This window comes from Fusarium falciforme, chromosome 5, assembly GCF_026873545.1.
Source record: "Fusarium falciforme chromosome 5, complete sequence".
Taxonomy (NCBI): domain Eukaryota; kingdom Fungi; phylum Ascomycota; class Sordariomycetes; order Hypocreales; family Nectriaceae; genus Fusarium; species Fusarium falciforme.
In genome coordinates this window covers 3377228-3397219 of record NC_070548.1, presented here as the reverse complement: position 1 = coordinate 3397219, position 19992 = coordinate 3377228, and the positions used below count along the sequence as shown (strand labels likewise).

At 53.7% G+C, this 19992-nt stretch overlaps 8 protein-coding genes across 8 annotated transcripts; 5 read left to right on the top strand and 3 right to left on the bottom strand.

Moving 5' to 3' along the window:
* Window positions 1-287: 287 nt before the first annotated feature.
* Window positions 288-1887, top strand: NCS54_00727000 (Hypothetical protein; the record flags this gene model as incomplete). The annotated part of the gene is made up of 5 exons (XM_053152701.1): window positions 288-504; window positions 558-961; window positions 1008-1174; window positions 1225-1624; window positions 1675-1887. 5 exons carry the CDS (start codon window positions 288-290, stop codon window positions 1885-1887), a joined length of 1401 nt encoding a protein of 466 aa, XP_053008676.1.
* Window positions 1888-2218: 331 nt separating this feature from the next.
* On the bottom strand, window positions 2219-2806 carry NCS54_00726900 (YCII domain-containing protein; the record flags this gene model as incomplete). The annotated part of the gene is made up of 4 exons (XM_053152700.1): window positions 2219-2260; window positions 2315-2469; window positions 2531-2586; window positions 2634-2806. 4 exons carry the CDS (start codon window positions 2804-2806, stop codon window positions 2219-2221), a joined length of 426 nt encoding a protein of 141 aa, XP_053008675.1.
* A 2162-nt stretch (window positions 2807-4968) lies between these two features.
* On the top strand, window positions 4969-5409 carry NCS54_00726800 (Hypothetical protein; the record flags this gene model as incomplete). The annotated part of the gene is made up of 1 exon (XM_053152699.1): window positions 4969-5409. One exon carries the CDS (start codon window positions 4969-4971, stop codon window positions 5407-5409), a length of 441 nt encoding a protein of 146 aa, XP_053008674.1.
* Window positions 5410-5752: 343 nt separating this feature from the next.
* NCS54_00726700 (Hypothetical protein) lies at window positions 5753-7508 on the bottom strand (the record flags this gene model as incomplete). Its single annotated transcript, XM_053152698.1, has 5 exons — window positions 5753-5857; window positions 5906-6774; window positions 6825-6861; window positions 6914-6938; window positions 6991-7508. The coding sequence occupies 5 exons, from the start codon at window positions 7506-7508 to the stop codon at window positions 5753-5755; spliced, it is 1554 nt and encodes a 517-aa protein (XP_053008673.1).
* Window positions 7509-8585: 1077 nt separating this feature from the next.
* Window positions 8586-11067, top strand: NCS54_00726600 (Hypothetical protein; the record flags this gene model as incomplete). The annotated part of the gene is made up of 4 exons (XM_053152697.1): window positions 8586-8630; window positions 8778-8989; window positions 9061-10628; window positions 10685-11067. 4 exons carry the CDS (start codon window positions 8586-8588, stop codon window positions 11065-11067), a joined length of 2208 nt encoding a protein of 735 aa, XP_053008672.1.
* Window positions 11068-12086: 1019 nt separating this feature from the next.
* Window positions 12087-13139, bottom strand: NCS54_00726500 (C2H2-type domain-containing protein; the record flags this gene model as incomplete). The annotated part of the gene is made up of 2 exons (XM_053152696.1): window positions 12087-12615; window positions 12670-13139. 2 exons carry the CDS (start codon window positions 13137-13139, stop codon window positions 12087-12089), a joined length of 999 nt encoding a protein of 332 aa, XP_053008671.1.
* A 2561-nt stretch (window positions 13140-15700) lies between these two features.
* NCS54_00726400 (3-dmu-9-3-mt domain-containing protein) lies at window positions 15701-16201 on the top strand (the record flags this gene model as incomplete). The annotated part of the gene is made up of 1 exon (XM_053152695.1): window positions 15701-16201. One exon carries the CDS (start codon window positions 15701-15703, stop codon window positions 16199-16201), a length of 501 nt encoding a protein of 166 aa, XP_053008670.1.
* A 1166-nt stretch (window positions 16202-17367) lies between these two features.
* On the top strand, window positions 17368-19100 carry NCS54_00726300 (MFS domain-containing protein; the record flags this gene model as incomplete). The annotated part of the gene is made up of 3 exons (XM_053152694.1): window positions 17368-17522; window positions 17575-17600; window positions 17653-19100. 3 exons carry the CDS (start codon window positions 17368-17370, stop codon window positions 19098-19100), a joined length of 1629 nt encoding a protein of 542 aa, XP_053008669.1.
* Between the last annotated feature and the right edge of the window lie 892 nt (window positions 19101-19992).

Genomic DNA, 19992 nt, shown 5'->3' with positions numbered 1-19992 from the left:
CTCTGGGCCCTCGTTCCTCTCCCTTTGCTCGAAGCGAAGCGAAGCTACGCCGACCTAGTCCATCGCGACCTCCCCCACTGAGGCCCGACTCTGATCTTCCTATCTAAACCTGACCCCGCCGCCACTCTCATCGCCTTTCGTCACTCCACGGAAGCTCGGAGAACCTACGCAAAACAAGAACAGCTCATCCAAGCTTGATATCGACGAATTTGTTAAAGACTCGTCTCTCATTCCCAGGCAGCTTACGCTCGATACACCAAGCAAGCTTGAGCCCGACATCCGTCATCATGGACACGCCAGCAATCCCCTTGCCACGGGACCCCCGGGAGCGCGCCATTCTCGACAAACTGATCATGACCCGGGATCACTTGCTGCTCCTCAAGCAGGATCGAACAAACTACATCCGAACACAGGACGTCATGCCTCTGTTTGATCAAACTATGGACCAGGTTAAGGAACTGACCGTCGTCCGCGCTGAGACAGGCGACAGTGAAGAGAACAGACGTATGTGTCTATGGCCTACGATATATGCGATTAAGCTGACATTTCCGTCGCAGTGGACAAGGTCCTTGAGAGCTGCTTCCAATTGCTATCGCTCTTTTATCTCACGATCGGACGAAACAACGAAGCGCCTGCGACTTACGCTTTGACCTCGACCATCAAGCGACTGCTCGATCACCTGGTTGAAGCTGATGTGTACTCCGCTAAGGACCTTGGCAGCATCAAGTCAACGCTAGAGGGCTTGTGCAACAGCATCCGCGATGCCGCGAATGACGAATCTCCTGACAAGCGACACCCTCCCTATATGCTCACCCTGCTTAGCAACCGAATCAAGCTTTGCAACAGCACCCTCGAGAAGCTTCAAAAGAGACTAGAGCGAGTCCCCCAGTCCCTTTTGGAGACCCACGAGAAGCTCGTCTCTATCCTGCGGTCCATCTCTCTGGCAAACACCAAGTCCAAGGTAGGGAAGTTGTTGCATGTATAAGAGCCAAACTAACGGTGTGTAGTTCTCAAGCAACGAGGTTAAGAAGCTACGAAACCAGATCTTGGAGATTGGCGAGAGCCACAACGGTGGCAAGTTCACAGCAGAGGATGGTTCTTTGGTGGAGGGTGGCGAGGAAGTGCGTGAGCTTTACAACCGTTGCCTCCGGTGGTCAGACCTCGTGCTTGAGCGGCAAGTTGAACTAAGCCTCGTTGAACAAGAGATGTGCTAATTCTGAGAAGACAAGGAGAAGTCGCCGATCAATGGCGACCAATCTACACCGAGTTGCTTCAGATTCGCAACAACCTGGAGAAGCTCTCCCTGACACAAGCATGGTCTCTCCGCGAGACAGACCTATACGACTTCCAACGACAGCTTGACAAGATTGACGAAAGCCGAGATGCTGGAAACTGGCTGGACGATCGGGGGCGTACCGCTGACCTCTGGACTCAGCGAACCCTGCTGTACTTGATCCGACGGTCGTATGCGTACATTTACTCTTTCATGCTGGCGTCAGAGCCGGTATCGGAGGCGTTGCTGCCCGTGTACAACCAGCTGCAGACGCTGAAGCGCTGTCTGATTGAGGTAAAGAAGAACGGAGGTGTTTCGTCTGTACGAGAGCTCTACCCGTACAGCATGAAGGTAAGTGTCGTCTTTTTGGTTGGCAATGCATTGCGTCTAACTCTAAGCAGCTCAACTCGCTCGACAACATGAAAGTGGACGGCAAGTTTGTGGTTAACGGCGACGTCCCCGAGGGGCAAGGGAGCGTCAGTGAGCTCCTTGCTGAATGCTTCGATCTCAACTACGAACTCAGAGTCGCGGCGGAAGAAGCAGCAGAGAACGGCAACGGAAAGGCAGATGGACATGTTGAGGCCAAGGAGGTGGAGGAGAGCAAGGCCGAGTGAAAAGTGGCTAATGGGCTGTCTGGTGTATCGTGGCGTTTATTTCTACTTTAATTGGAACGTTCCAGGTCGGATGGATCTCGAGGTGTTTTGGTGGCTGCTTGGGCTTTCTTCGCTGAGCTTCTAATAGGACTTGATTATAGGGATATGGAACTGGGTAGGCATAGGGGCTTGGACAAGGATGGAAACAAGAAACGGATGGATCACACGAAGATGGGGGCCTCCAGCAATGGGCGGATGGGAAAACGGAGACATCCTGGTAGTGAGCAATGCAGAATTCAGTTGTTTATGTTATTACGTTTGTCTATCTCGTCACCAGGCTGTGTGGCGAGGATTACGGCTGTCTAAAGGCAGCACGGAAGGGATAGATCTGGATCTATTCGGTGGGTTAGTAGGGGTACGTGGCTAATTGTTTGCTGGGTGTTCTCACCTTGTCCATGTCCCATACGCCAGAGGTAGCATAGATGTCCTTGCTCAACTGCTCGCGCACCTCTTCGACCGACTTGGCCACGCAGACGAGGGTGCTGCCCATGAAGTCGAGGCTGTCAGGGCTGTCATCCTTGGGGACACTGTTCAGAAGAGCACCTTTGCACGTAATTAGCTTCTATCGCTTCGTGGGGCGAGATACCTGAGCGTTGTAACATACCTCCCGTCTTCCAGCTCCCATTCTCAACATTGGGCTGCATGTTGCTGAAATGAATACTACAGATATTAGTATATGTTAAAATTACAGCCAATTGAATGCTCACTGTCTAACTTCGAGCCTCTTCTCGCGAACGCCAGGCTTGTCCGGGACGACGACGAGGAACTCGTACTTGCCGGGGGGCACCGAGACGGACTGCATTGTGCGAATAGTAGTAAGACGAGGGGTGACTCTAAATCGAGAAAGGGAACTTGGCGAGATTCGAAGACGTGATGCCATTGGAAAAGGTTTGGTTCAAGACGTTGGCAAGGTAGGTTTATATCGTTGAGGTTTCGTAGAAGTAGCTGCGGGGGTGACGATTCGAGGTGGGGTACAAAGGCGCGCCGAGTGCGCCTTTCGAATCGACATGAGCTCTCCACCAAGGATGTGAGGAGGTTGACGATGCCGATGGGTCGGTTTGCGGCGGTATATGGTAAGGTGTCTTTAACAGGCGTGGTATACTATAACTTAGCTGGGCGATCTGTGACTGTAGCTAATAATATGAATGCCATGGTGTCATGTCATGACAGGTTCATAGGGAACCAGTGCAGTAGAATGCGCCACCGCCAATTACATATACGTGCAAAACTAGCACCATTGAGGCGTTTATTTAATTACCAATTTTCTTAATTATTGTTGTTGCGTTGGCTTTCACGACTCCATGAAGTCGTGGGCACAATTGAGGTTGTCCATGTCCAGGGTATGCGCTGGAAAGGGAACAAAGCACGATAACTCCCGAGGTTAGTATGGGGATTAACGTCCCAAAAGTTGCATGTTGAATGCGATGGCTACCGTTTTTTTTCTTTCTCCTTTAGTTCGCATCATATATGACCAATGTCGAGAATTGCCGCTGGCAATGCTATAGTATCAGCCAGTATGGAGGTGCTGGGCAGAACACCGTACGAGTTGATCAGCTGAGAGCTATGTTTCCACTACAGATGTGAAGAGGGCGACCGAACCATCTCTTCTACGCGACGGGAGACAAAAAAAAAAAAAAATGATAAAATCCATGGTCATTGAGAATAGCAGACGACTTGAATTCTATTCCTTGGAAAAGGCCATGACGCTGCCTACCAAAAAAAACCTCAAGCTCATGACAAACCCTTGGGAGCTTGTTGGTCCCCGACTTCGGCTACAAAGCTTCAAAGAGCTCCCCCTCAATCGCCCGGGGTATCACAAACGGGGTCTCATGGCCGATTGTGTCCTCGTGCGAGATTGAGTCACATTGAAAAAGAGTAGATCGGCGACACAGATTTCCGACCTGTGACGACAGTTGCCATCCTCAAGGGGAAATACGTCCTGGGTCAAATGATGTCGGGTGTCCCCATTCCAGGGTAGCTCAGCTCCGAGGCAAGCAAGTCATCCCGCAACCCGGAGACCCCGGGAAGAAGGGCTGTGTAACGACTCCCCGAACTCACTCCGTCTTTCTCCTCGGGGGAGCATAGGCCAGCCCGGATATAACGTCACCGCCCATCACACGCCGCCGTCCGGCCCAAGCGTTCATTAGAGAAATTCTTGTGTCGGTTATCGTATGTCATCATGCTATCTATGGGGGACCAGAGGGGAGGGGATATGCTGGCGATGGGTTAGGGTCGGTTGCCACGTTGGCCCCGGACGATGGTGCCATAGATTCGCGTAGATGCGAGAGAAAGAGTGTCCTCTAGAGTCACTTTTCAAGTATTCTTCCCTTTAAGCAGTTTGTTGTTTTGCAGTGTCTGCAGTACGGGCGAGCGCCGGAGTATACGGAGATGGAACCCGGCGTCTCTCCGCTCCAGCTCCGAAAATGGACCATCAAAGCTCGGCGTTGCCTCTCCGTCCACCCCCCCATGTCGTCAAGGCCCACGGGATCGATGGTCTCGAGAACGTAAGAAAAAAAAAAAGAGGTCATCGGCCGGGCCGGAACATTCAGACAAGGGGAAAGGTTTCTCACAGAGGTGAGAGAAAACTACAGAGACAATAGAGAGAGAGAGAGTCAAATCCCGGCAAGGTCCCTTGCCTCATGGCACACCCCGTCACACCACCCGTGACTAGCTTAGAAAACGCGCAACTTTTTTGGGGACCGGGGTTTGGTTGGTTTTCCCGCATTGGATCTGAGCTTTTACCCCGTTCTACCTTGTTCGGGAGGGAGCTGTAGATGCGGCGATAGGCGGCGAGAAACATGGCGGCCTTGCCTTGGGAGAAAAAAACAAGGTCAGCTGAGCCCCGGTGGTTGGCAATTGGATCGTGCCAGGGTAGCTTGGGTAAGGTTCAATGATATAATAATGTCTTGCTTCGCACCTCGATAGCTTCCCTTTTGTCTCTTCACTCTTCATCACATTTCATACAATAGCTGCATCATAGCAAGCAAATATCATATCCATTGGATACTAAATACTTATACACCTACAAACAACCATCTACCTATGCCCTACATTCTACCTGAGACGACGCTGGACACCATCTACCTGCCCCCCTCCCAGAAGAACCACATCATGGCTCCCTCCGTCTTCGTTCTCCTCCATCGGGACACTTCGTCCACCGTCTCCATCGTCTCCGTCTTCCTCGATCTCCAAGACGCCAACGCTGCCTGCCTGCACAGTGCCCAGGAGGCCGGCGTCGAGGTCAAGCCCGCCGACTCTGAGAAGGGGTCTGAGAAGCCATCCCTTAACAAGGAGCCCCTCCGCTGGGAGGCCGCAGACGGCACCTCTTCGTGGGTTGAGCGTCACACCGTGACCCCCCGCAAGAATCTCGGCCCCAGCGCCGCCGAGCGACCCAGCGGTCTCAAGAGGAACGACAGCCGTCTGTACATCAACGACGAGGATGATGTGATTGAGCTTGCCGACGACGACGGCCACTACGACTAGAAGGTCTTCAACAAAAACGACAGGGTTTTGGATTTTAGACGAGATGCAAGTAATGCGGAGTTAATCTATAAGATCTGCAAAGAAGCAAAAAAGCAGAGGGCGGGGTTGGGCTTTTTCCGACAGGGGGAGAAGTAATGATATGCTCATGAGACAGCCTGGTTGTAGATAATTGGTTTCAAAGTAGCAGGTTTTCAGCGAATGCCTTCATGAATATATGAGAAACAATCTCTCTTTGACTTGAGCCTTCTATCCAAATGTATACCGATTCCTTCTTTCCCGGTGACTTGAGATGTATGTGTAGAGATATCCTGTAGTAGTGTATGCCGTTGTAAATATCCTGCCTTTACAGCTTGGCCTTGGGAGTCTCCTGCTTCATCATGGTCTCGGCCACGATTCTCCTTTGGATCTTGCCCGTCGCCGTCTTGGGCATCACCTCGGTGAAGTAAACCTAACCATCATTAGCATCTCTCGTCATTCAAGTGAAGAGCAAACTCACCTTCTTGGGCACCTTGAACTTGGCAGATCGCTCCTCCACCCAGCCCTTGAGCTCGCTGGCCGTCAGCTTCTCGCCGTTCTTGAGAACCACCGCCACGCCAATGTCCTGACCGTACACCTCGTCAGGGATAGCAAAGCTGACGGCCTCGCTGATCTTGGGGTGGCGGGTCAGGACATTGTCCAGCTCGATGGGGCTAATCTTCTCGCCGCCCTTGTTGATGAGCTCCTTAATGCGGCCGGTGATGATGATATATCCGTCCTCGTCCTTCTTGCCCTGGTCACCCGTGCGGAAGAAGCCGTTCTTGTGGTAAGAAGAGGCGTTGGCTGAGGGGTTGTTAAGGTAACCCTTGGTCACGTTCTCGCCCTTGATGCAGATCTCGCCCTCGGAGCCCTGGGACACCTCCTCACCCTGGTCGTTGAGGATCCTGACCTCGACGCCCTGGCCGATACCGACGGTGCCAGCCTTTCTCTTGGCGGGGGGAAGAGGGTTCGAGGTCATCTGGTGCGAAGCCTCGGTCATGGCGTAGGCCTCAAGCACGGGAGCATTGTACGTCTCCTCGAGCTGCTGAAAGACGGTGGGCGACAGGGGACTGGAGCAGGAGCGGATGAAGCGAATGCTTGGCTTGGGGTTCGGGGGAGGGTTCTTGAGCAGGATCTGGTGGATGGTAGGGACGGCAGTGTACCAGTTAGCCTTGTGGGCGATAAAGTCGACCCAGAACTCGGAGGCTGAGAACTTGGGGGGGACGACCATGGAGCCGCCGGTAAAGAGGGGCGCCAGGAGACCGCAGAGCAGGCCGTGGACGTGGAACAGAGGCATGACCAGCATGGTTCGGTCCTTATCGGTGAGCTGATATGTCTGCTTGATGTTGTCTGGTAGGGTCAATTAGCGGTGTTCACTCAAGGCTCTCACAATTACATACGCATGGTTCTGGTCAGGTTGCGATGAGTGAGAGGAACCTAGAAATGTGAGATTTTGACCATGAATAAGTTTAAGTTATCATATACTCACCACCTTGGGTCGAGATGTAGTACCGCTATCCAGTGTTAGTGAGAGTGAGATATCAGGCATATCATGAGATAACCAACCTGGTGTGGAGAATGAGAGCAACATCATCAGGCTCAGCGGTCAAGACCTTTTCTGTCTTGCCCTTCAGGAGGCCATAGTCCTTGACGTCCAGAGCAACCTCGCCCTTGGAGGTGTCCCAGTAGCACTCTGCGACAGCGGCATTGAACTTCTTGGCGGCCTTGACGCTGGGAGCGTTGGCAGCCCAGGCACCCCGGGGAACGAGGACGATGGCGCTCTTGACGTCGTCAATGTAAAACTCAAACTCGTCCTGCTTGTAGTTGGGGTTGAGAGGCGCAGCGATGCCGCGCTGCCATGAGGCGGCCAGGAAGGAGACGATGAACTCGTACGAGTTGACGAGGGCGATGCTCACGGGCGCGGCCTTGGTGATGCCGAGGTCGGCGAGCTTGCGCTGGAAGGCGGCCACGTCGGCCTGGAGCTCCGAGTAGCGCTTGGTGAGGGCGTTGGGCTTGGAGGGCACGATGACGGCCTCGGCGAGGGGATTGCCCTGGTTGATGGCGGTTTGGAGGGTCAATGCCATGATTGCGCAAGATCAGGTGAATGGATGAAGGTTGAGTGAGAGAGCTCGGGATACGCAGGACCGAGGGTTTATCAGGAGTTGTTGTCCAGTAATGGGATGCGACCTCTTTGAATAGAACGGGGTATTAACGTCAAGTCACGATGATGGAAAGAAAAAAGATAAAGATCAAAACCACGTTCAACGGGCTCAACTTTGTTAGCTCTCGGCTGCTCGCTCGCTGGTGAAAGGGGAACGGTGACGTGCTTCTTGGCTCGTCGGGGGCCCCTCGGCTTCCATCCGACCGCCCACCGAACCCAGCCCGCCCCGTCCCTAGAGCCCATAATTACGGGGTGGGAAGACGCGGGCCAGCCTGTAACAGCAGGGATACGGGGGAATTTCAGGGGATGCTTCCAGAACGAGTTGCCCTGGACACGGGAGGGAAGAGAGGAGCTGTCATGATATGGGGCATTTTGAGGCCCAACACGTCAGCTTTTGTATGCTTGAGGCTCTGGAGATCTCTCGTCATTGTGCATGCCCGGATAAAGCAGGCCGTTCTAGGGATACTACATTGAGATACAACGGCACGAGCCATATATCTGCCTTTATCCATCCATTTTCCTTCACAGCGGCTAAATTGATCCATGGATCTCGGAGCCTGGAACTGTCAAGCTCCATGTGGCTGGCGCCGGAAATCGGCAGAACCGTCTGGGCAGGAAAAGCCTTGGGTTAGACTTGGCCTGGGGCCATTAATTAATTGGCGGGGTTTTAGATGGACGTTAGGTTAGGCTGTTCTGGCTGCAAGCTGCACCTCCGCTGCAACTTAGGGGCATCAACGCCTGAACTCACCACCTACTCCATTGGGACAGCCGCTCTCTCCCATCCTCGAGCTGCGCCTCCATCTTCTCCCCCGCTGTCGTCTCCCCCGTCGCATCTACAGCTTCAACTTTACTAGTAGTTCCATTCATACACGATAGTCGCTTCGAGGTCTCCCGTCTCCATCTCCTTCCGGCTCTGCCATCACGTGTATGCCTCCTCTTCAGCGACCAACGATCCCCCTCCTCCCCGCTCTGATCCGACTACATCCAGACGTCGCCCATCATGGCTGAGGTGGACGAAATGCCCACCTTTGGCGCCGAGCTCAAGGTTGGTTGCCTCTTTATCCGACAATACCCTCGACTTGTTTCGCCTCTGGCTCTTGCTTTGGCATTGCTGGTTGCGCCCCCTGCAGATCCGACAACCGAGACTCGACTTGGGCTTGACGTGGACTCGTACAGCTGACAAACATGCCAGGACGGCTTCAAACCCGCCAATGCTTGGGTCGGACATGGCATCGCATGGCTTGAAGATATCCAGCAGTTCTACCGAGAACGCGCTGTCATCGAGAAGGAATACAGCGCCAAGCTGACGGCTCTCGCAAAGAAGTACTTTGAGAAGAAGAATAAGAAGACGGCCCAGTTGAGCGTTGGCGATTCTCCCGCCATGACGCCCGGCTCGCTTGAGAGGTATGACAGACCGAAGCTACCATCCGTCCTTCCGCGGTTCGGTTTGTGCGCATTCGTGCTAACTACGTCAGCGCCTCATTGACGACATGGACAACCCAGCTTACGACGCTCGAATCCCGCGCCGGCGAACACGATAAATATGCCAACAGTCTTGTATCCCAGGTCGCCGAGCCGCTCAAGTTCTTCGGTACCCGGTTCGAGGAACTGCGCAAACGCCATGCCGAATATGCCGCCAAGCTCGAGCAGGAGCGCGACGGCTCGTATGCCGCCCTCGCCAAGACCAAGGCCAAGTACGACACCGTGTGCCAGGAGGTCGAGGCCAAGCGCAAAAAGACCGAGTCGCATTACGACAAGGCCAAGGCCCAGAGTGCCTACCAGCAGCAGCTCTTTGAGATGAACAATGCCAAGAACACTTATATCATTTCCATCAACGTTACCAACAAGCAAAAGGAAAAGTACTATCACGAATATATCCCCGAGGTTATGGATAGTCTACAGGACCTGAGCGAATTCCGAACGACAAAGCTCAACAGCCTCTGGACCGTTGCGACCAACCTCGAATCCGACATGCTGCAGCAGAGCAATGGCATGATTCAGCACCAGGGCACCGAGATTCTGAGGAACCTGCCGCATCTCGACTCCATGATGTACATTCAGCACAACATTGGTTCTTGGAGGGAACCTCCGGATAAGCAATTCGAGGCCAGCCCCGTCTGGCATGACGACGGCACAATGGTAGTTGACGAGACGGCCAAGATTTACCTGCGCAACGTCTTGAGCAAGTCTAAATCGCAACTGGGCGAGCTACGGAGGGAAGTGGATAAGAAGCGAAGAGAAGTCGAGGGCGTGAGACGCTTGAAGCAACGAGTCCGAGAAGGCAAGGAGAAGAAGGACGAAGTCGAAGTTGTCCGTACCCTCTTTGCGATGCAAGAAGATCTTCACGCCGTTGATCGTCAGCGGCTGACGGCCGAGGTCGAGACGTCGACCATCACATCCGTTGTCGGCGATGTCACCCTCGGAGCTAAGAACCACAACTTTAAGGGTCAAACATTCAAGATACCTACCAACTGCGACCTCTGTGGCGAGAGGATCTGGGGATTGAGCGCCAAGGGCTTCGACTGCCGGGACTGCGGCTACACGTGTCATAGCAAGTGCGAGATGAAGGTGCCCGCCAACTGCCCTGGTGAACAGACAAAGGAGGAGCGCAAGAAGCTCAAGGCTGAACGCCAGGACTCTGCGAACAAGCTGCTCAAGCCGAGCGCCACCATGACATCGACGCACTCAGCCACTTCGGACGGGCCCGACCTCACCCGTTCCAACACCATGACCTCTCTCAGCTCACACTCGGCACGCCCGTCCTTGTCGGGCTCGGTGTCTGGGCAGCGCAGTCCTGCTGAGGAGACGCCTCCTGAGGTTGGTCCGCGGCCAAGCATCTCGTCCAAGACGTCCAACACTGTGCGCAAGAACCGAATCATGGCGCCTCCACCAACAGCATACATCACAGATGGAGGAGCTAGCGCACCAAACGGCGGCGACAAGGAGGAAAAGAAGGGCAAGATGTTGTATGCTTTCGAAGGGAGCGGTGACGGCGAGCTTACAGTACCAGAAGGCCGGGATGTGGTTCTGCTCGAACCTGATGGTAAGTGTGACTATTCCCTATCATGATCATGACATGTTCTAACTGTGTCGCAACAGACGGCTCCGGCTGGATAAAGGTCCGCCTAGGCTATAAGGAAGGCCTCGTCCCAGCATCATATGTAGAAATAACCACCACAACCACGCCCTCAGCGCCAGCACCCGCGGCCAGGCCCTCATCCACGTACTCGACGTCCACCACCTCGTCGGTAACAGCCTCGACCAAGAAGAAGGGCCCTGCTGTGGCGCCTAAGCGCGGCGCAAAGAAGCTCCGCTACGTCGAGGCGCTTTACGAGTACACGGCACAGAGCGAAACGGAGCACTCCATGGCAGAGGGCGAACGCTTCGTCCTCGTGCAGGATGACCCGGGCGATGGCTGGGTCGAGGTTGAAAAGGCGGGTGTCACGGGAAGCGTGCCTGCGAGCTACGTCCAGGCTGTCTAGAGAACCAAGAGGGGGTGCAGGTGCGAGGCCTGCCGTCGGAGGATGGCGCGGCAGAGGACGAACAAGCTGTAGCTTGAGAAGTGGCAGTGTATATATGAATGGGTTGTGAGCCGGAGATACTTGCTGGGATTCTACCATGTGAGCCTTGACTTGGGAAGAGATGGTAGACAAAAAAAGTCGAGCCCAGAAAGAGGCGAGGTATTCGTGTACATTGTGGCATAGCATTCACGGGAGGGGAAAGTACATAACGCATCATCATCATCATCATGTTCATGAACATGCTTGTACCGAGGCCGTGGGTCCGTGTTGATTCCTCATGTTGCTGACGAAGTCGTCGTGCGTGGTGTCTTTGCCACGACCGAGCGTCCCGGGGACACCCGGTGAGATCCATAAACTCAAAGCATCACAGTAAACATGAGACGAAAGCAGTGAAGGCAAGATGAGAACAGTGACACAAGACTGGACGATTCCTTCATCCCGTCACGTATAGATTTCATGAAAAGGAGAAAAAAGGTGGGAGGCAAAAGGGGCAACCCGTCTATATATATTACACGATTGTACATCAAAGTCCATCCATATTTCCCTCGACCCGCCTGCTTATCATCTCGTAAAAAAAAAAAACCTGTAAGCCTAAGCCGGTCCTGGGCATTCCGCCCTTTGGTCGTTCTCTTCGTCCATCGCTTGTGCGTGTGCGTGCAGTGTAAAATAGGAGGGGGATATCATCTCTTCCAGAGCCTTCAAATCAAACGCCACGCCGTAAAGGAGGAGGGGGATAAAATATAACAGAAGAGCGCAAAAATTGGGTTCGTATAAAAGCAAATGCAGTTCATCCTTGGGGGCAGCCCTGTGCCGTATATGGGACCAAACGCCGAGCGGAGTGTAGCTGAAAGGGGAGGTCGTCCGAAGAGAACTGGCAGAGCAAAAACAGTCTATCCGCTGTTCAAGAGTTGTAGTCGCAAAGTTTCATCGCGCAGGATTGAGCTGAGATTCGAAATCCACGCCTGGTGCTGATCGGTTTCCTAAATCATCTGCGCCGTAGGAGCTCCCAGGGTGTGCGGGCCGAGTCCATGGCGCAGAGCATCTTGGAGCTCGGCGATCTGAGCCATCATGGCGAGCGAATGCTGTGACTGTGTGTCCATCTCTGCCTTGAGCTTCTCGTTCTCTTCCTTGAGACGCTTGACTTCCTCGCGGAGCTCAACCATCTCTTCGCTGGCCTGGGCACTTGAGCGGCGCTTGCGCTTCATGCCCACCTTCTCGGCGTCGTTTTCGTCCGGAGATTGAGCGGTATCGGCCGGGGGAGTGGTCCCGTCGGGATTGGTGTGGACGCGGCGTAAATGTTCGTTCAGATTCTCTTGTCTCGAGAACCCCTTCCCTGTGTGTCGCTTGCAGTTCGGATGAGGGCAGTTGACTGTATTCTTGGGACCGCCATGCTTGCCGTGAACCTCTCGCTCGTGTCGGAGCAACCCGCCCGAGTAGGTGAACCCGGGGAGATTCTCGCATCCGTCGGCAGGACATCGATAGGGTCGCTCGTGCTTGTCCATGTGCTTGCTGAGAAATGGTTAGCATGCGCTTAATATGGGTGGCGATATCGGAGAGACTTACTTCCACTCGCACTTGCGCGAAAATGTTCTCACTTCCTCCTTACACTCGTCGAGCGGGCAGTGGAATTTTCCGTCCGCTTGCTTCACAACATCTCGGTCGGGCTTGGGAATCGGCTTGATACGGGACGCAGGAGGAGAGCCGGCTCCTGGCGATAGGTCCTTGTCTTCGGGTAGAGGGTCGAGAGAAGGCTCTTGCATCGTCGCCTGGATTGGAGAGGGGAAGGTCGAATGTGTTAGGTCGAGCCGTGTTGCTTCTTGGACGGCAGCGGCATCCTCAGGCATCATGCCTCGATCATCTCCAAGCACGCCTGTGTTGTCGGGAAGCATGGCCGCCTCGGTTGTGTAATGGCTCAGTTGTTCAGCGACATCGTTGTCGGTAAACCGCTGGTCGGCAGTGTGATCATGGTCGTCGCCGATGGGAGGATAGCCACCCTCGTGGATAAAGGTCCGGGGCTCGTACGCGACACTCATGGCGCCTACGAATTGATGTCGTCGAGGCTCTGCTACAGTAGATGACGTGGGTGTTGCGGGAAGCGAGAAGGCGATGTCGAGCCGTCGCGGGGCTATTTGAAGTCGTCGATGATGAGGAAGGAGGGTATCGGGTTGCACTGTGCGTCGGAGTCGGAGTCCAAAAGGCCGGGTCGGATCAACGGTTATGGTAGGCCGTTATGCAGATGCGCTTCGATATGATATGAAATGTGATGGTGAGTGAAGCTCGGCTCGGATGGAGGCCTGAAAAATAGGGCTGGTATGAAGGTCGGAAGCCAACGGAAAACGGGGCGGAGCCAAGAGGCTTGACGTGGGTGGATTAGTCAAACTTGTTCACGTGATTGCGCGGAAGTGCGTGGCCAATGCGTCAACGTGTGAAAGAGGTACGTATCCGTATCCGTAGGCTGTCAAGCATCAAGTGGCACCGGTTGAGCCGAACCGTTTCGTTTGTCGCTTGCCTTGCTTCATGGATACGTCGCGCCACGATGCGAATGAGGCTGTATTAGTAGGTATCCAGAGCCTTCTAGGCAGACAGCCTGATGACTCGAAACGGAAGGTCCTGACAGTCCTTTGGCTTGGAAGTCCGGAAGTGCGCAGAAAGACGTGACTCACGGCCGTGCCTCTTAGTGGCGCCTCGCGATGGAGGCGTGGGGAAGGGGGCAAGGCTGCGACGCGACTGTGAACGGCTGCACTAACAGCATGCAGAGTGCCAATATATCGTGCGTCTCCGCCTTGCGCTGCCTGCTCCCGCTGAGGGAGCCCGTTAGCTATTGCCCAGTCTTTACTCAAAGACTGGCTGTACGGTTGGGTCCGATGCCATGCGAGCCACGCCAACCGCAGGCTCAATATGCTCCCCAGCAGCATCTCGTGACCTCGTTCACGGTGTCTTCGGCCAAGCTGACTTTGCTTATTGGAGAGACCTGGTCACCCGGCATCGACTTTGCCCATGTCCCACTCGGTGACGTGCACTATACACAGGAGCTGCCTGATCCCGGTTCCCAAGGACTTGAGGTTGCGTCAGGGTCGCGAGCTGGCGAGATCTGGCTGACACGTCCAAGCATGAAACTGTGTATCCATATAGTCCCTATTGGACGTTGCGTAGCCAAGCGGACAGGGACCTGTATGTGTGAGCTTCCTGAAGGAGGCGAGGCAGAGGCCATGACTGGTTAGTTGGGCTGAGTATTGAGGGTCTGTCCCTCACAGGCGCCTGAGTCACCTCGTCCTGTTGTTTGGTACTTTCGTTGGTGAGGCATCCAGTACCTGTCTGCAATGTGGCAAGTGTTGGCGCTGGACAACTTTGTCCAACGTGAAACCGCAAATGGGTCGAGATGATGGCCTCGGGCGCAACATCTGCAAATATCAGAACAACAAGTGACAGCCAAAGCTAGACCTGTCAGCGTGCTGTGGACTCATCGCGTTGGTATCCGGATGCGAGGGCTCCAGCATGTGAGTGGCACAAGGGGGTGACGACGATGGATGGATGTTGAGCCTGAGGCATTGGCGACGGTCGGAATGGTCGGTCCCAAGGCTCCAAGGCCGTCAACAGCGACGCCCGCTAGAAAACACTCGAGTATGGAGCAATTGATCCGCCATGGATAATTTCAGGAGAGATCGCAGCGACGGGTGTTGGTGTTGGTCCATGGATCCAATGTCGGTCGGGAGGGAGTGATGAGGGGAAATACGGGGACTGCAGGTTTGGAGACACCTTGTTGTTTTGGATGTCTTGGTTCGTTCTAGGTTGTAAGGCACTTCTGCATTTACACCCGAAATATGAGGTTGAACTTCCCGTCGATACCTACGGCCTGGCCTGCCTGCACAAGGGCCAACCCCAAAACAGCTAATGCTCCTGGACTGTAATACCACACAAATTGTGCACATTATTATTGGTGAGCATTGGAGGTTGCATTTCGGGTCGTCGCTGGTTGTTGGCCCATCGACATGAATTGTATTATATCTCGTCTCCTTGGGTGGTAAATACACTTCATCTACTGCTACCAACACCCGAACAGAACCAGAAATATCATTGCACAAATTGTGCGGTTTACGGTATTAATAATCATGCCGTTTGAGCTTACGGCTTTGATCTTCAATGAAGCGTTCCCCGCATCCGATCATGAAGGAGGCCACCGTCGATTGGTGCCAAGATGCACAAGCAGCGCCGCCGAAGGAGGTGGCTTGCTACCCCTTCCGAGCAGTTCACGATGCTTCACTATTATATCGCAGCACTGCGTGAAAGCTCCTGTTTGCTAGTATAGGCCGAGATGCGCTACAACAAGAGGTTGCGCCGCAACACAGGTACTAGTTGTCTGAGGTCGCAAGCCACCTTTACGCTTCACTCATCGTTCGCACAACGGTAATTGCTATTGATCAAGTTCGAGGTGTCTCGATCAATTATATATAGTGCGACCTCGTGCCACGCTTCTTCCGTTCTTTACCAGTGTTCACTCTTCAACCTTTTCAATAATACTCACACTTAGGCATCTCGTCTCAACACTGCTCTTCACATAAGCACATACATACATACACTCACACACTCACACACCATGTCGATAGGCAAAATCTCCACCTGCCTCTGGTTCGAAAACCAGGCCGAAGAAGCGGCAAACTACTACGTCTCCATCTTTGCACCAGACTCCAAAATCACCACGATCCAACGCTACTCCGAGGCCGGCAAGGAGCAGCACGGCCGCGAGCCCGGGTCCGTCATGGTGGTCGAGTTCGACCTCCGGGGCCACCACTTTGTCGCCCTCAACGGCGGGCCCGCCCCGTGGAAGTTCAGCGAAGCCATCTCCCTCATGGTCGACTGCAAGGACCAGGCAGAGGTGGACCACTTCTGGGAGAAGCTGGGGGAGGGCGCTGATCACTCTCGCCAGCAGTGCGGGTGGCTTGGCGACAAATTTGGCATCGCGTGGCAGGTTGTGCCGACCGTGTTGAAGGAGATGCTGAGCTCGGGGGATAAGGCGGCGGCGGACAGGGCGACCGTGGCTATGATGAAGATGAAGAAGCTTGATATTGCTGAGTTGGAGAAGGCGTTCAAAGGATGAGGCAACTTGACAGGTGCATCAGGTCCTATGATTGGTATTTTAACTTGTTATGATGCCTTTTAGGTAATGGTTATGATACGGCGTGCGTTAAAGGATAGGTATATGTTTAGGCACAGGCCCAATACAATTAAAAAGCTCAGAGCAGCTTCAAACTATACTCAATTTATTGCACCTCGATAAATTTGAGCCAGTTCACATCATGTTGAGCTTCAGAGACGGCAGTCGACAGGGGCCTACCCACTCAAGATCTCGTCACCCGCTGCGTGCCCAAGTGGGGACTTGAAGGGTTCACGAATGGTTCATGTCATTCCACCTTCTGGGGCCCTGGCGATGAGCCGCAGGGAGATCCTAGGGATGCCAGAGCAAGACAAGACTTGAAAATTGTTTTTCATCACACTACCACATACGGAGGTGAATCCGCCGTTGCTTGACCTTCGCCGAGAAACACCTCGGCGACCATGCCCCGAGACTCGGTTGTTTGCCGAGCCATCTATCAACTTGGGCTCATGAGGCCGAGAGCGGCTTTTTATACCCGCGTGATGGTCTGCAGGAGCCTGGGCCGGTTAGATTCCGACCCAGCCCTGTGGATTAGGTGCATGGCCTGCTGTCTGAAATGTTACCCTCTCCATCACATCACACGTCGAGTTGACAGCATGCCACGGACTGAAAGGATGGAGGGAGGAGACTTGTCCATGGCACTCAGTTACGTTATACCTGCTGCTACACACATGAACCCTCGTATGACTCTATCCACAAGTATGCAGAGCAATCACGCTGTCAGGAGCTCCCAAAGCTCTTCTCGTTGGCGGCTCCATTAGAGCTTTCCCCGGCCCACTACTGTAACTAGTCTTGAGCTCTATCCCCAATTATGCAGGCAGGGACAGTTGCTCCTTCGGTTTTAGCGGCCTAGATCGGCTCACCCACCCTCCTCCACCTTAATCAATCTTTTTTATCTCCCCCTCTCGATCCATTTTCTTCCCTCCAACATCAATCTTGTTTCTTGCTTCTTATTACTTTTCGAAGGAATTGCTTTAGAAACCCTCTCGGCTGGCATTGCCTCTCTTCCATCTACACTCGCATCAGACTGCTGTCACCAACGCTGAGCTTTCTTCATATCGCCTGCAACAGACTTATAGCACGCTCCTCCATTGCTTTCAAGTCCGAGCATGGCAGAACCAGCTCCCAGCTCGCTCACTAGCGATGGCCTGCATGATGAGCAGGCTTCAAAGCCTCAGTACCCCGCCAATGTGCTCGTGAATCAGGAAGAGGGGAATGCCCGAGAGGGTGACTATGATATGGAGACGGTTGAACGTGTGTATCGGTATGTGGCCGCAGTCCCCTCTTGACGAACAGTTTACTCACAAAAACTATAGAAAGATTGATCTCCGAATCATTCCTGGTTAGTCCACATCTTCAGAAGTGACAGAATCATATGCTCATCAAATTCACAGCTTTTTGGATCCTCTACTTCCTATGTTCGGCCATCAGATCCAACATTGGAATTGCTCAGACCATGAACAAGGATAAAGGTCATGACCTCATGACTATGCTTGGGTTGACTCCTAAGGATACTTCGACTGCTCTGGCCCTGTTCTATGTCGCCTATGTCATCTTTGATTTCCCCTCCAACCTGGTCATGAGCAAGCTCAGCCCCCGTCTCTGGATGGCCCGTATTGTCTTCGCTACTGGCGTCGTCGGTGCCTGCTTCGCTGCTGTCCAAGATCCCTGGAGCGTCAAGCTTCTTCGATTCTTGCTCGGAGCTGTCATTGCAGGCATGTGGCCCGGCATGGCTTTCTACCTCACTCTCTTCTATCCTCCTTCGCGAACTGGAAAGAGAATTGGCATGTACTTTACTGCCGCTCAGGTCTCTGCCGCCGTGGTCGGTCTTGTGTCTGCGGGCTTCCAGCTCATGGACGGCAGCGGTGGTCTTGTCGGTTTCCGATGGATGTTCCTCATCTACGGTCTTGTCGCGGTTGTCTTGAGCTTCATCCTTCTCTGGTGGCTCCCTGATCGTCCTCTTGCGCCTGGCCAGACTCGACCTCGGACTGGCATCTTCAAGTGGCTGCCTCCTACCCCTGAGGTCCTCAAGGGCCAGGATGCCATCATCCACTACCATGACCTTCGCCGTGTCTACCACTCTCGTCCCTGGACTGCTAAGGACCTCCTCCACGTCCTCGTTGACTGGAGACTCTGGCCTCTGACCATGATGTACTTTGGTGTCGTCGGAGTTGGTATCGGCACTCAGCTGTATGGCTCTGTCATCATCGCCTCCATTCAGCCTGGCTCTAGTGGTGTCAAAGTGAGCTTGCTGTTTGCTCCTATCTGGATCATGGATCTTATTGCAATCCTCATCGTCACGCCCATCTCGGACCGCTTCCATCGATCTCGCCCATACTTTTTCGCGGCTTCGGCTTGCATTCAGATCGCTGGTCTTCTCACTGTCACTCTAGCCACTAACAACGGTTGGGCTCGATACGGTGGTCTTCTCATGGTCGGCTTTGGCCTCGGCCCTACTGTCCCCATCTGCATGGCCTGGAGCTCCGAGATCTTCCAGAAGCGCCATGGTGAAGTTGGAGTTGCCGCCGCCACCGCTCTTGTTTCCGGCCTGGGCAACCTAGGAAGCGTCGTTACCACCTATGCTCTCTACACAGGTTGGCCCGAAGACGCTGCTCCTGGACCTCACCAGTACCGCAAGAGCAACTACACCATGATTGGAATCCTGTGCATGAGCATCCTCAGCGCCTTTGTCATGAAGGCTCTCCTCACTATTTTCGGCAACCCACCCAGCACCAAGCTCCAGGACGACTCGTCTAGTGAGTTTGACGACGGGGCGGCTCGACGTGAGGCCAACGAGCGTGGATTTGGCTCTCTTCCCTGGAAGAAGGCCAACCGTGCTTAATCCTCTTCAACACCAAGAGGAGTCGTTCGCCCGAACTTGATCTTCAACTATCGCCTCCGGCCAACGACCAATTCACTTCTCTACGGCATGTATTTCAACCTATGTGTCAGCTATTTTCCACATAGCATCTCTCTTACTGAGCATGCTTTTACGACATCCACTTCACTATTTTGCCATGGCAAAGGCTCAGTCGCTGAACCTTTGCGGCGTCGCTATATCTCAATGCTTGACCTGTTCTGCGAGTCATTCATAGCGACGGCCTCAACAGCAACGTGTTTTGCGGAAGACTCTCCGACCTTGCGATGGACGTGGTAACAATGCTTCAGCGCTATTACCTCGCCCTCCGTCAGGTCAGACCCTTCCCAAGCATTCACGCCTTGCCAGGATTATCGTGCTTTTTCTTTTGCTTCGGCATTGATTTCACGCATCGTTTTGCTCTTTATGATACCCCATCAGCGTTTGTACACGCTGTCCTACGAGTTTCATGTCCCCTCGGCAGCGAAAGTGCTACTACGCCATCGCTTTGCGGATAGTGTGTTGAACCAGGGCCCGCGGCGACAATGCTGCTGCGCTATCGTTTGGCGGGCTCTGTGGGCGTTTGAACGTGTTGATTTTTTGGAGGGTGGAAAAAGTAATGTGGCCATCATGGGCCAGGTGTGTTTGGGAGATGATGTACATCTGTCGTATTGTTCAAGACTAGAGTATAGCTTGTATAAGACATGTTGCTCCCGCTTGTCATTTTCACATGTAATTTGTGCATGGGATGGTGAGACAATCTCTGCCAAGATATCTGATACCGACTCATTGTTTTGAATGTTTAGCCCAACGAAGTGAGAAACAGGAAGCGATAACTTGGCAAATAACCCTGACTACCCACTCTACAAGTCGCTAC